At 37.0% G+C, this 15,812-nt stretch overlaps 2 protein-coding genes across 8 annotated transcripts in view; one reads left to right on the top strand and one right to left on the bottom strand.

The window, feature by feature from the left end:
- LOC123515998 (synaptojanin-1-like) overlaps window positions 1–14,108 on the top strand; it is a 119,997-nt gene extending 105,889 nt beyond the window's left edge. For all 6 annotated transcript variants that reach the window (XM_045274974.1, XM_045274973.1, XM_045274971.1 and 3 more), the window contains 3 exons: window positions 2,974–3,142; window positions 3,349–3,557; window positions 9,687–14,108. In XM_045274974.1, the coding sequence (XP_045130909.1) occupies window positions 2,974–3,142; window positions 3,349–3,557; window positions 9,687–10,427 (1,119 nt within the window). In that variant the 3' untranslated portion in view covers window positions 10,428–14,108. The remainder of the gene's footprint in view (window positions 1–2,973; window positions 3,143–3,348; window positions 3,558–9,686) is intronic.
- Window positions 14,109–14,490: 382 nt separating this feature from the next.
- The window catches only part of LOC123516000, a 3,091-nt gene continuing 1,769 nt past the window's right edge, over window positions 14,491–15,812 (bottom strand). For both annotated transcript variants that reach the window (XM_045274977.1, XM_045274978.1), the window contains exon 4: window positions 14,491–14,843. In XM_045274977.1, the coding sequence (XP_045130912.1) occupies window positions 14,686–14,843 (158 nt within the window). In that variant the 3' untranslated portion in view covers window positions 14,491–14,685. The remainder of the gene's footprint in view (window positions 14,844–15,812) is intronic.

Here is a 15,812-nt window from a genome sequence, read left to right as displayed (position 1 = left end):
ATTAGTAAAATCTTTGAAAGGCCATTGCCCATCAACCCTGTGCTTTTCTTGAGGACAGTAATCATAATCTAATAACAAAAAGCCAGTTTGGATTTAAGAAAAAATTGTCTACGCAGGCAGGGGTTCTGAATTTTGTTTCAAAGGTATATACGTTACAGTAATGCTCAAAATTATTTGTCATGTATATACACAATAGAAGTATATGTATTATGATTTATCATGCGTACAACAGTCTCCTGAATAAATGGCTTTTTTTTTTTTCTTTTTTTTTTCATATTGCTAGGGTTTATGAATTTTTAGATTTATAATTGTAAGATTAAACGATACTTACCAAGTTGAAGTTTGATCGTAATTTCACAAACATTTAAACGACATCACTGAGGCAGTAAATGAGATGTCTAGGCCGCTCCTCGTCAGTCCTTCAGTGTGTTGGTTTGAGGAACAAAGCATAAAAACTAAAAATTAAACAGTGAGTGAAGAAAAACCCCAAAACACGGCGACCAAGAAGCCGAGGGAGGGAAGGGAGGGCATTTACTGCCTCAGTGACGTTGTTTAAATGTTCATGAAATTACGATCAAACTTCAACTTGGTAAGTATCGTTTAATCTTACAATTTCACTTCACGATATTTAAACTGACATCACCGAGGCAACAAATGAGAACTTTAGAGCAGGTCCTCAAACCAAGCCGAACCCCAAACCAGGAACGACTGAAAACCATATAGTATCTTCTTCATGTATTCCAAGCCAAAACCATACAATAAGATACAAATATGTGGACAAACAATGAAAACATATGATAGCCACCACAAAAACCCTGTAGTACATAATATATATTCATGGAGGAGACCCAACCTCCGCCAACACCGCCTGTGCAAATAACCCCTTCTTGCTAATTGGCCTCCTATAAAACTTTGCGAAGGTAGACTCCCTGGACCAGCCCAGAGAAGTGAAAGAATGACCCGCCGGTTGACCACCGATCTTAGCGATGGCAGACAAGGCCGAACGGATGGTATTCATAGTACTATAACTCTGAACGGGAACCCTCTGAAACTCACACAGTAGGAAGTCTAAAAGAAAACTTAAAGGTGGCAGAAACGGATCAGTTTCCCGCTGGAGACAAACTGACACCCATCTCGAGAGATACAGCCTATACTGTTGTAAAGTGCTCTTCTGCCAGGAGTTAAGCAAAAACTGGGCAACGTCTCGCGATAGGCCTTGGAGTTCAAAGGATCGCCCGATAAACTCATCACAGTCAACACCAGAGACCGGGCCCGCGGGTGGACGTAAGCGGGTTCTGTGGTAATGACTCGGGGAGGCGAGGGAGGAGGACTGGTGGCTGAACAAGGAACTGAAGGGCTCTGGGGAACCGTGCTTGCGACGGCCAAAGAGGTAGAATCGTGATCAAGGAAGCCCGGTCCTCCTGGAGTTTCCGCAGCACTCTGGCAATGAGACCTTACCTTGCATGTATGTAAAAAAAAAAAAATGGTGATTAATAAAAGAAAAAGAAAAACTATGATTATCATGCCTATAGTCTCTCATAGTCAGTGCTAACGCCATATGCCAGGTAGATGTTTACATCTCATAACAAGATTGGTACATATGCTACTAGCAAATAATAAAGTTTTTGAAATAAGATCTAATAATGATCTAAATGCATGTGAGAGTCTTCAAATATCAGGTGAAATCCTTCAGTTCATATTCAAGGCTTAAATCTGCATATTTATTTATTTATTTATTTTTTTTTTTTTCCATTTCAATGTTTGCCAAAACTGGGTGTATCTTATGAGCTCATGCATCTTATGAACCATCAAATATGTTACTTTTATATAGTATATTTATCTCAGAGGGGTGCATTCCACAAGATATTACTCTACCGCATCCTCACCCTCACTCGCCTCTGTCGATCAGCTGGAGTGTACCAGTATAGCCACCCACAGAAGACTGGCTGCACTAAAAATCACAAAAGAGCTCATTGATGACCCTGTAAACATTATTCCTGGAATGAATGAAGTTTTAAATAGGCAAGAAAGAAAGAGAGAGAGAGAGCTAGAGAGGGGATAGAGGCTATGTCTGCACTGCTGCCACAGAGGTTTGTTTACATTATCCCCCTTCTTGTCGGTGATAAGTGTTGGTGGAGGAGGTAGGCAGAGGGAGAAATTTGTTTTTGCCTTTTCAATTACATACAAATGTATACTTTATCAATGCATAAAAAGATATATATATATATATATATATATATATATATATATATATATATATATATATATATATATATATATATATATATATATATATATAGTAAAAGCGGAAGTTTATGTAGTGTTCTTACCTTGGAGACAGATGTTTTCAGCTAGTGGTGGTGAATAGCAGAGGAGGGAGGTATGCAGGCACCATTCACACGTAAACATTAAGTGTAAATTAAAACTGCACTTTCTTACAACAAAAAAAAGACCAGTAAATAGTGTGAAAATGATGAAAAAAACATTCACAATACATAAGATCCATGGGAAACACGTAGATACTAGCTTGGCTGAGGCTGGACTGATGCACCGAGCCACCAACCGGCCACAATATCCCCAAGCACGGCTCATATCTCAAAAAATTTGTATCTCAGGTAGCTCATATTTCAAGGCACCATTGTATTAAATATGTAAGCACACAAAGTATGTGAGTGAATGTACATAAATGTTATATGAAATAAAAATAATAGTAAGAGTGAACATGTGATAATCTGTGAGGGATAGACACCACCACATATTGATGACTCAATAATGGTGGAGAAATAATCATTGAATAACCAATTACCCGAAATCATTATCATGATAAATCATCACAATAATGCCCACCTATGGATAGCACTTAGCATTTGGTGGAGGTGACTGCTCTAGACTATAGCAATTTGCTTTAAACAATAATATTAATAGTAACAGTTGCCTTCCTTGAGTACCAAGACTAATGTTGGATTGGGACAGGTGTGTGGGCAGGAACTTGAGATACGCCTGAAAACAGAGGCATGGCGGGAGCAGCTTGACCAAGAGCTGGCCCTTTGTGGGGACACAACAGCACCGCTTATTGATGAGGATGCCACACTAATGCAGCTGGAAGATGAAGATCCCACATTCAGCCTCAGGAACATGGAAGGTGAGATGCACACATGCACACACACACAAACTCTTGGGTCAGATAGTAGTGAAGAACTATAGAATATAATAGTATCTTATTTTATGATAATTCTTGTTATATTTTGGATCCACACCTCCTATACATTTTTAAATAATCAGTGTAATTAGTAATTTCATATGATTTGGCATTACAACTTTTAGTTCAGATCCACATTTTAAATCCAGGTGCTCTCGAGGAATTGTACCTGAGTCAGGCTGTTGGGCATGAGCAGGAGGAGGAGGAAGAAAATGAAGTAGGGGAGCTCCAGCAGCAGCCTTCACGCATTCCACCATCTCGGCCTACTCCCTCACGACCCCCTCCACCCCGACCCACTCCCCCCGGATCCACCCCTAGTTCTCCTGCACCAGCTCGTCCTCAGGCTCAGGGTCCCAAGGTAACCTGTGCAGGAGTTAGAGAGAATTTTTAAATTTGAGATAGCTTTCATGGAAATTCTATTGAATGAGAAGAGACATTGACATATTAGAGAGATATTGTTTCTATAGGGGTTGGTATTAGTGTTAATGCTGTGGATAAGAACTGGATGAATGAAATTTATAAAATAATTCAGATGCATTGAGCCAGAGTAACGTAAGTGCCAGAAATTGAAAATGGAGAAAAAAAACTATCAGAGTTTTGCAACATTCAGAATGCAATATCTCCTCAATTAATTGAGATAGGAAGTAGGGCTTGGCTTCAAAATCTTTGTTATTGTTTACAGTCTATACCTTGAAATTTAGTGAAATTAAAGCATTTTGAAAGGCTAACTGTTGACTGCTTTTTTATCTGGTTTATATGTAGACAAAAAAAAAATCACTTGCAATATTTTGTTTATCAAGCATGCATGGATTATTAATTCCTGTTCCTGTGTTAAGTTGTTTCAAAAACATGTAGTTTATTGAGATTCATCACCATTGAAGTCATTCTTGATTGATGTACTAATTTTATTATGCAAAAACATAAGTGACACTTGTGCACATATTTCTGAATCTGACCACCTAATAACAGGAGAGAATTATAAATGGTAGAAAAATAGCTGTCCTTTTAATGCCAGAAAAGGGGAACAACTAACTAACAAACTCAGAAAATAATCCATTATGAAGGATAAATGAATAGGAAAGAATAAGAAAATTATCGCACCTGTACGTGGCAGCCTGTAGACCTGCTCATGTACGCTTCTCCAGTAGTCTTTTGTCTTCTAGCTAAATTTTCTTCCGCTCTGCAGGATTACGCACACTTTTCCTTCCCCTAGAAGGTTGTGGTTCCTCAGGGGGGCATGTTGTTGTCTGCCATAATGATGAAATCTTGCATAGTAGCGTAAAAGAAAGGCAGAGTGGCATTCAGTGGTAGCAAGCAGGTGAAGGGTGCATGAATGTCGCCTGTGTCCGTGGGGGAGACAGGCTGGTGCCAATCATGTCATATAACACACAGCATGTGCCATCAATGGCTCACTAGCTACTAGGCAGGAGTTACTTCATTCTGGCATCAGCCGCACATCACCTTGCTTCAAGAGCAACATTAAGGGTCTATAGATAACTGCATTTAGGCAGTCACATTAAATGAAACATTAGTCCTAACTGATCAACCTAAATTCCTAACTAAAGACCATCCCTCTGGTTCCTTCTGTAAAGGACATAACATATGTTACCCTTTTTATCACACTTTAACAGGGTATTATAATCCCTGAGTTATACACATATTTCCTAAGTATGCACAGATCCTGTTAAGACGGCTGAACACTGGATCAGTAGACTGTCTAGAAATATATGAAGCTGCCAGGAGAGTCAGGATGAATATGGCTGACCAGTTGTGTACACTCTCACCTTGTGTGAGGCAACTAACCTGCCATCTAGGTTCTTCTGCAGAACTAATATGCGCAGTTCAAAAATTAATCCTAGTTGGGTCGTAAATACTTCAGGAGCATCTCATAGGGTTTGGATTGTCACATATGTATTTATTATGTTAGTAGGTTGTATGTAGTTCTGCTTTAGAATTTACTAATGGGTTTGGCGTGTTAGAGGATAGTAGAGAATGATTATGTGGAAAAGACTAAATATGTAAATAGAACTGGGAGTTTTTTTTTTTTTTTTTTTTTTTTTTTTTTCTTTTCTTTTTGTGGGGGGGAGATCTTGGAAAGCTTGGAATTACAGTTAAGAAAGACTTCAGAGATTTAGAACTGTCATTTGCTAGACATTGTTGAACCAAAGCAGAGATTTGATAAACAAGACTCCACATACACAAATAAATATGGAGTCTTTAAAACTAATGATGATGGTGCTAGTAATACAATATATCATGTATTTATGTTATGGTCTGTTAGAGTTTGTTCTAAATAAAAATTAGTCTGTCCTAAATTAAAGTTTGTCTAAGATTCAGTAAAAACACTTAAGCCTTATGGTAGCCACAAAGCAGTGCATATCCTTACAGCTTGGTCAAATGCTGTGAGGTGAATGGCATTAAGCCTATGATAATATGGAGATTTTCAAAGCTTAGATGGTTTAGATATGAAAGTAAAATATTTTTTATTGATGTTTGAATTTGTGTACAAAATTGTTTATTATCCTTATCTTTCTATATTTTCTAATCTTTGTCTTTATTTCCTATTGATACGAGTGGGTTGGAGGTGTTTCCTGGAATGCATTGTTTGGAGTTGTCATATATATAAAGATTGTTTGATGGTGAAATCCAGTAATTTGCATTCATTTATATGAAGAGAGAGATGATATGGAATCCACATATGTTTTTTTTCTATCCCAGTTTATCTCCTTGATAGCATTTGGGAATTGCTCTTCAAAATTTAAATTAAAATAGGGGGTTTTGATAGAAAAAAAACTCATATCATCTTAGGTAGAGCACAAAGGGAAGTATTTCCTAGTTTGCTGTATTTAAGTTAGGGTTGCCATATGTCCAGATTTTCCCGAACATGTTCAGAATTCACGTGTCGAAATCTGCGTCTGTAGGATTTTTTAAAATTTACCCCAAGTGGCTGGAATTTCAGCTTCCATCAGTAACTGTTTAAAGAAATATACATCATATTTCTATAGGTTGAAATAGTGGGAGAGAGAAAGCGAGAAAGATTTACTGGGTGGCAGCTGCTTTAGTCTGGCTTCGCTCAAGACTAACATGTATGGGTCTTGTATAGAGTCGATGCTCCCAGCCTTCCCTTCACTGCATGACTTGTTTCACGTTGCACACCAGTCTTTTCTCTTTAATCGCCCTTGATATAAGTATCAGTTTGGATTATTATCTGCTATTTTTGTGGCCTTGTGACCTTGTTACTGCAACAAAGGTAAATAAAATGATTTTTTTTTTCAGTTGATTTACATGTTTTCCAATATTATATCAGGTGTTAGTGAAGATGTCCAGAATTTTACTAGTTAATGTATGGCAACCCTATCTTAAATGTTGCATTTACTGAAAATGTCAATGGTAGTGTAAGATAAGGAAGAATGTGGTGAATTTTTTGTTTCATATTTATGCATTAGGTTATATTTTTTGTATATATTTTTGGCCAAAAGGAGAATTTTTAAGTATGTAGTTACATAGTTTATAACCATGAGGTCTAATAGTACTGGTTCAGGGGGTGCTGTGAACTTATCATTAAAGCCAGCTGTGGCTTCAATGAATGCTTCCTTTGTGTATCACAACACAAGGGGGCAGTCACAGCCTCCCCTTTAAAGACACAGTCTTCCTTCACACAACACTACATGCCCTGCCTACTCATACATTTTTCATGAAAAAAAAAGTAAAAAAATAATAATAAATAATAAAAATAAATAAATAAATAGATAAATAAATAAATAAAAAAATAATAAAAAAAGTTGATGACTCCTATTATCATCATGGAAATCCCCTTTTTAATTATGTATTGTAGTTTTTAGGTAAAAGTACTTCAGTGGGCCCCGTCTTTCCCCCCCCCCCCCCCCCCGTTGTGTTGTGACTTGAAATCGAGAAGAAAGGAAATACGTAAGAAAGAAGATAACAAGAATGAAGAGATGAAGAAGGAAGTAAGAAGATGAGAGACACGAAAGCAGGTACCAAGATTATAAGACGATATCACTAATCTGATAGATAAGAGATCCCGTGACGAGCAGTAGATTACAAGAAGCTTCTGGAACCTTCTCATATCTGGTAGTAATCAGAGGTTGCCAGAAGCAAATGATATGGACGAGGTGGTTATCGACAAGCTATGGGGAAGGCCTTGTTTCTGACATTAATTGATATTACTGAAGATATTTGAAATAAACATTGTAAAACCGGAAGTTGTTGTGGAGACGAGAAGTCTAGTAAAGTGTGTATATTAGGAGGTGTAAGAGACAGAGAGAGAAAGCCGTGAACACCGAGAAGGTGAGAGACGACAGCGAGAGAGAGCTGTCAGACCAGAGGGTCAAAATGGGCGCCAGAGAGTTGTGTAGATGAAGATTGTACGGAGAGGTTTTCATAATAAAGAAATGTTGGTAAACATGAAAGCATATTTACAAAGAGAAAAAGGAACAATGTATATATGAAGTAGTTGTGATATAAAGCGAGCAAATGGAAAGAATGTTGAAATTTTGGGAGGATGAAACAAGCGTGAGTCACCCTGAGTAAAGATCAGACAACATAAAAGTAAAAACAGTGGTCATACAACAGCTGAGGTAACTATTTTTATGCAGAAAGAAATTTAAGATTTTTGAAATTTAACGTTTTGTTATGTACAGAGTGGCAATGTTGGTAAGTAAATTGAAGGAAGAAATATTGGAATTATATGGGTTAATAAATGTTGTGTGGAAACCTGGGATGGACGGAGAAGCGTAGGTGACCTTGATAAGCCATAGATGAACTTAGTTGATAAGATGACCAAAGGTAGAAGGAAATCGTGGAGGTGAAAACAGAAGAGAATTGTCAGCCATGCACCAAGAAAATGATCAACAATGTATTATGAAACATAAGGGATATAAGGGGGAAAATTAAGATATGGTGTCACTGTAAACTACAGGGAAGGCAAGAGTCAGGTAACACTGTTGGAACAGTGCCAGACCATGTAGCTGGAGGAATATTGGCTGGACCCTGACTCACGAGATTATCTCTTGTGATTGATATGAATTGATGGGAAGGTAGTTAAGTGACCACTACAGTCTCTGTTGTGTTTAACAAGTAATACAGAATCACCATAAGCACTGGCATTTAACAGCGAGAAGTGTCTATATTTAAATTAGTTGAGAGTGAGGCATTAGAACAATGTACTGCTTATCTGGCCCACATCCCACCGCTGCCACCAGTTATCGTGTCTGCAAGTTGCACGATCTTGTTGCGTGCCTAATCTTCAAACTGCTTTTGTGGGTTCAAGGGAACACCTCTGAGTTTTTTATAAACTTTACTTAATTATATTATTTACTAACATTTACACCATACGACCCTTACGACAACAAAGAAAACCACGAAAATTTAATCACTCTCTTCACTCAAAGTGCACTGTCAAGTACCTCAGATTCTGGCACATTATACCTTGAACTCAATTCATTAAACACACTCAGTAACTTTACTGATAATAACAACTCTTTCTTTACTCAAACTTCTTCAAAATAGTCCAGATTACCTCACAATATTCACATTATTCCACTCAAATCATGCAATTTAAACTCAATGATAAGATACATCCTACTCACACCCTACAATGTAACCTTCCAATAAAACACCACTCTACACATCCTGCACATAACTAGTTTCCCTTTATCACAATATGACACCACACATTTTCTCTGACTGCATTACAACTGTCTGGCTACACTTACTGGTCTTGAGATAAGTGGCGTGCTCATTTTTACCCTCTGGTCTGACAGCTCTCTCTCGCTGTCGTCTCTCGCCGCCGCCTCGGCGTTCTCGGCTTCTCTCTCTCTCTGACTCTGTCTCTTACACCTCCTAATATACACACGTTACTTGACTTCTCATCTCCACAACAACCTCCGGTTTTAAAATGTTTATTTCAAATATCTTCAGTAATACCAATTAATGTCAGGAACAAGGCCTTCCCCATAGCTTGTCGATAACTGCCTCATCCATATCATTTGCTTCTGGCGACCTCTGATTACCACCAGATATAGGGAAAAGGTTCCAGAAGCTTTGTCTTGTAATCTACTGCTGGTCTCTGGCTGTGTTTGTCTTGTCATGACTCACCATCTCTTGTTCTCCTCAGTGGTCACGGGATCTCTTATCTATCAGATTAGTGATAGCGTCTTATAATCTTGATACCTGCTTTCATGTCTCTCATCTTCTTCCTTCATTTATCTTCTTTTTCTTACTTCCTTCATCATCTCTTCATTTGTGTTATCTTCTTTCTTACGTATTTCCTTTTTTCTCGATTTCAAGTCACTACAGTTGCCCTTGGCTATTTATATCTCTTACATAAAAATAATAATAATTTTGTTGTACTTCTCTGAATTGTATCCATAATAACTCAAACTTTAGTGAATCTGCTTGAAATCAAATTGTGCACAAAAAAAGTGTATCACTAAATTTGACTTATGCATCTCACATTCTCCCTCAGGTGATGGTCATCACCAAGTCCACCCGGGCAGCCCATTCTTCTGAGGGCCCTCCTCAGAGGTCTGTTGCAGAACTCTCAGGTCCACCAGAGAAACCTGCACGACCCTCTCGTCCTGTTGTCCCAACCCACTCTGCTCCCCCTTCACAACCTGCTCCCCCTTCACAACCTGCTCCCCCACTACAACCTGATCCTTCATCACAGACTGTTCCTTCATCACAGTCTGCTCCCTCATCACAGCCCAATTCTCAGGAGAGCCTACAGTTTCCCTCTTCACCTTCAGAGACTCCTGTCACAAGTTCTATATTCGGAGGTTCTCTCTCAAGTCCACCAGATGTCCAACCAGAAGTCAAGCGTTCGGTATCTCCTTTTGGTGCTCCACCTCCCCTACCTGATAATTTTCCTCCTCAGGTGTCTTCTGGTCCCAAGCCAACCTCACCTCCTCAGCCTGCCCCTCAATCCTTGCCTCCCCGTCTCCCCAGCAGACTCACTGGACCCCAGCCTATACCTGCTAGTAGCTCGGAAAACAAAAATGTTTCAACAGATTCTCCACCATCTGAGCCTCCTCCTGGTCCTCCTCCTGGCCTACCTCCCACCCTACAGTCCAATGGTCCACCCTCAGTTCCTTCGCGATCCTTGCCTCCAGTGCCAGGTAGGACCACAGCTGGCCCTCCCCCAGTTCCCAATAGAAACCTGCCTCCTGTCCCAGCCCGTAACCTGCCCCCTGTCCCTCCTAGGAAATGATTTTTCCCCATACTTAATCCCTCATTGCCTAGTCATAGGCCAACACCAAAGAAATTAGTTGGTGCCACTGTCTGTGTGTGTGTGTGGGTGTATATGACTGAGTGCATGCATGTCTGTGAGCAAGTCATTAATTCCAGCAGTAGCACATATAAGCTGCTATTTAACAGAGGTCAAGATGTTAAGACAGTGAAGTGTGACCACTAATCCCCCCTGAAGTGCTTCCAAGGGATGATGAAATAATTTATTCCTCAAGCCTTGGCTTTACAAATGTCACAACTCATACTCTTATGTGTCTCAATACTCATATGTATGCAGAGGTGAAATGTATTGTTCATATGATCTCCATTTATTTTATGGTAATGCATCAGAGCAAAACTGTGGTTCTCAAAGTTTCTTTGGCAGAGTAAATGGATGTTATAGTATTATACTCATGGTCTTGTGATGTCTGGACAGCAAGTTTTGATTATGGTCTGTTGAACTTGCATAATCTTTTGCAGTTATGATAATGAACCATGTAATGTGTTTTGCTCCCCATGCTTCAGCATGATGGGCTGGCTTAGCCTTCAGAGGAGTCTTAAATATAATCAAGTACAGTATTTTCTAGTCACAATTGACATGACTTTAAACACCACTCATTGGCAGTTGTTTGATTTATAAAGTGGGTGTGAAATGTCCTTGCATATCACAGTATGAATGCTGAATAAGGTCTTGTTGAGTTTGACACATGGACATTTATTCTCAGCTGTAGCTGTAAGGCATACCCTGTCTCTGTGTATTGCATGAGTGTTGAGGTAAAACTTCATTCCAGCTCTGTGCGCTTGTTGGTATAGGTCACTGATTTGCACAATGCCTCACTTAAACAAAATAGCCTCAGATGTCAGAGATGGAAGAATCCCATTACATGATTCACAAAAAGAAAAATGCAAAGATTAGTATTATACTGATGAATTATAATATAGGTATTTCTTTCCTTATGTATTAAAGGATTGAAGAGTGTACTATAATTCTAACATTATCAAGAATTACCCAAAACACCTTATAAGAATGGAATTACTGTAAGCTAGATAGATCATTTCTTTCTTTTTACTTTTCCTTTTCCTTTCTTGTTCAACACCTAATAAATTTTTGTGAAAGTGGGGCAAGTCATAACATAATGCTTTTTTACATTATGGTTGAAATAGTTAATACATATTTTGATTAATATGATAATGTATGTACACTACATACATCATAGCTGGGTACAATGACAAAAAATTCATTGCAATGATTGATAAACTGATTATGATGAGAACTTCATCAGCTGTAGCTTATAATTGATAACTGTTGATAAATCTTTTGGCCAATAACTAATAAATTGATAAATTTTAAATTCTCATACTAGCAATAATGATATTGGTATTTCTAATTTGAAAATTGATAAATTTAATCTTTATTTTTATATTTAGCCTGAAAAAATAAAAATAAAAATAACTTCAAATTCAATGTTTATCTTGTTTCTTCATTAGTGACGAGTACTGTTTTAAGTTAAATAACCAGTAGTAAGTACTACATTGATTTAGAAAGTTTAGAACTTCAACATGCTCATGTTCCAAAAACAAAAATTATTGATATCGCTACTTTTGGAACCAAAAGTATCGATACCAATAAATTGATAATGAAGATATTGGATTACTTGGTATCAATGATGCCCACCTATGCATATTAATGAGTCATACACCTGTTTTGTTTGCTTTTTACTGGTGTCTTCTATTCTTGCTGGCATTTCTCTTAAAGGATAGCCAAGACAGGGTATCTAAATAATGACTTGTCTCTAGTGTCTTGTATTTATCTGTATACATTTAATGTCTACTCTGGGAACTCTTCCAAGGGGACAGTAGCCAACTGTCTCTTAGATGACATTTCATGACATACACTGGTAAATTTTGTACACTTCAAATTTACAGAAATTATATTTTGTATCAAAACACACATTCATATTATGTAAAATATGAAAATTATAAATATCATGTTTGTTCATGTTGCAGTGATAACTTTTCTGCTATTAAAGAGGAATATAAAATGGATAAAAGTGCTGTTTATAATTTTGTAATTGTTGTTTACTATGTGAGTATTTGTATATTGCTGATTTATAAATATATATTTTATAGGTTTTAGTATTAGTATTATAATGGATTATCATATTGATAAATATGGACCACATTTGTTATGATATATATTTCTTTTTCTTCTAGCTATGAAACTTTCCTTACATCTTCTGTTGAAAAAATAGTTAAGTTTCATAGATCTACAGAAATAATGTTAATAATTATTTGTTCTTGACCAACCTGTGTGACATAGCATCATCCTTGCCAAAGTGTTTATAGATCATTACAGTGAGCAGTGACTCAAGAGAATAAATATCCTGTTTAACTTGCCACTCACTCAAATATGATAAACCCCCCAAAAATATGACTTCCAGAAGAGTTAGATAAGATGCACCCATATTTATAAAATTAAATTTATTTATTGTTGAATGTATTATGCCTCCTTATATCCATGACGAACAGGTAGATCCTGTGAGGTTTGGTGTACAAGAGTTGAACTGGAAAAAAAAATAATAATAATTTGTGTCTTAAATATTTTTTATTTCATCAATATTCTTCACACAGCAAAATTTTTGGTTAGAAACTTGACTTTACATGATTTTTTTGAAGAATGAGTATATATACATTATGTTCAAATTTTGCTTATTCAACAGCACTGAGTGAAAGAATAAGAAGAATACATACATGCATTATAATTGAATTTTGTTTAGCAGTGCTGAATCAGAAAGTAAGATTAATGAGATTGAAAATATGTAGGCCACATACAGTAAGTATAGAATTAGTTCTGATCAAGAACTAAAAAGAAAAATCACCATGTAGTGTTGAAGATGAATATGCAGTTTCACAAGTTGTAATCCAGTGAAGTTTAATTCATATCAAGATTGATTCAGATTTCTGAAATGCTAACACCAACAATGAAAATAAAATTAGTATACTGTTAACTGAAAAAATAATTGCAGGTCAGGCCTTTTGATATCACACTCCATGAAGTGTTGCAGGTGGCACATAACACTACACAGTTGCTATGGAGACTGGAAGTAAGCAAATATGTACTTGTTGACGTGATGTTACATTGCTCGTCATGTTGCACTAGTAATTTGTTGTCTATTGAAAGTTTACAGAATTTTGTTGTTACATTGTTAGTGGAAGATAATTTAAATGATGTTCAACACATTCCATATTTGTAAGATTGGCTCAGGAGTGTTTCTGATGTTGGGGTTGACATTGACAGGAATGTTGAACTTTAAGAAATGTACACTAACAAACATAAACAGATGTTTACACTCACCTGTTCAACACAAACCTGGAAAGGCAAGCAGCTTACAGTTATGTTCTGTCATGACATTCCTCAACTTACAGAAGCAGTCAACTTTCACGAGTGTCATGTATGGGAAGGATGTGTTGTTTTGGACTGGATGCCAAGTCAATGGCACTGGACATGAAGAGGGCTGGGTAGTAGGGAGATGGCAGAAGGCACCACACCATAACCACAATAAATGTAGTATTGTCCATGGTTGTTGAGTGACATGGTTGTTGTAATTTAATTTGTAGATATGTAAAAAAAAAATATACTGGCAATAAATATAAAGTAAATCAAGTTACTAGCTTTATTTGGCAAACTATTTTGTCCCATTCTTTTTCACTATCAAAATGAAACATTATAAACATTGACTTTATTTACACTATCACTTTACTGGTCTTTAAGATATCCTCTAATTTCAACTCTGACCCATTCAGGAAATCATCCTGGTTGTTATGTGATGCAAAACAGGTGACATATAGGCATTGGATTAACAGCATCATTCTCTTACACACTTCTTACAAGCACATTTTGTAATATAGTATAGATAGTCCTTGGGTATATATATATATATATATATATATATATATATATATATATATATATATATATATATATATATATATATATCTTGCCAATTTATTAGACTACCATGATTTGAGGACAAGATAACACTCTGTTGAGGCAGTTATTTATTTTGAATTGATCAGGATACACAAAAGCAAATTTCAATATTAAAATTTGGGTGAAAAAAAAAAGTCAACAAATTTATCTACATTATAATGTGCAGTCACAGCAATGATAAACAGTATCTTTACTTGCAGGCTTCAGACAGCTCACTCACCCTAGCCAAGCCTGCACTGATTTCTAAATTCTATTTCTTTGCACCCATAGACTGCAGGCATGCCTTCATACCATCTCCAGATTCCGACTTGTCCACATTGCTCATCATGTTGGCTCCTCCACTGCCCTTGGTTACACCACTTCGTGTCAGACCAGCACTGTCCAGGTCAGACCGGTTCATGTCAGATCCTGTAATTACAAGATACATAAAATTTTGACACTGCAATGTTGATATCACCACATAAAAAGCTACATATGGTCATGTTGGATGAGTGATGGTGGATAGCATATTTTGGTGGACAAAACAATGACTAAAAATCAGTAGAGACCAAATTAAAGGTACCTATCATACATCGAAGTCCTTAATTGATCTTATTTATCGATCCTGACTACAAAAAAATTCTAATCAACATGCGGGAACTATCATCTTCGGTAATCATTCATGTAGGTATGCTATAGTGACTTAGACTGTACTTAAATGGCGGGCAGCTTCCAATAGATGCATAATTATTATTAGTGCCAATTTTCCCGAAATTAATACTTCAATACATTAGTAGTATACATCGATAATACCTTACCTCGCAAGTAACAATAGATTCCAGGAATGGGAACCCATTCCATGAAATTCGATACCCAGTAAAATATACATCCCACTCCCACAATCATCACGCACATATTAAGCATTACAATAGTGGAGGAGGCAGTAGACACCTGCCGTAACGATAATTACTTCCAGTGAGGTCTAATAGCAGTTTCACGGGGTGCTGTGAAGTTTTTATTTAAAGCCAGCTGTGACCTCATTGAACGTTTCCTTATGTCTCACAACGCAAGGGCGGCAGTCACAGTCTACCTTCTAATTTAAAGGGTGCCACTTCAAAATTGTCAAATTCCCATAGATGGGCTTCATTTCTCCCACAGATTTCCCGTCATGAAAACAATTCCAACAAAAAAATCCCAAATTTACTTAAGGATAGAGAAAGTTTAACATGTTACTTTATACATTACTTATGTAGAATATAACATCACATGTACATTTCTTTCATTACATGTTTACCTCACTATTCCTATTACCTAATCTACCAGCCATTCATCTTCCAATTCCTTCCAACCAGTATCTTTAGCATTAAATTTTTTTTACCATTATTTCTGATGGCGTAA

This window comes from Portunus trituberculatus, chromosome 40 (assembly GCF_017591435.1).
Source record: "Portunus trituberculatus isolate SZX2019 chromosome 40, ASM1759143v1, whole genome shotgun sequence".
NCBI lineage: Eukaryota > Metazoa > Arthropoda > Malacostraca > Decapoda > Portunidae > Portunus > Portunus trituberculatus.
The sequence above is the reverse complement of the archived record's forward strand: the minus strand, read 5'-3'. Positions and strand labels throughout refer to the sequence as shown.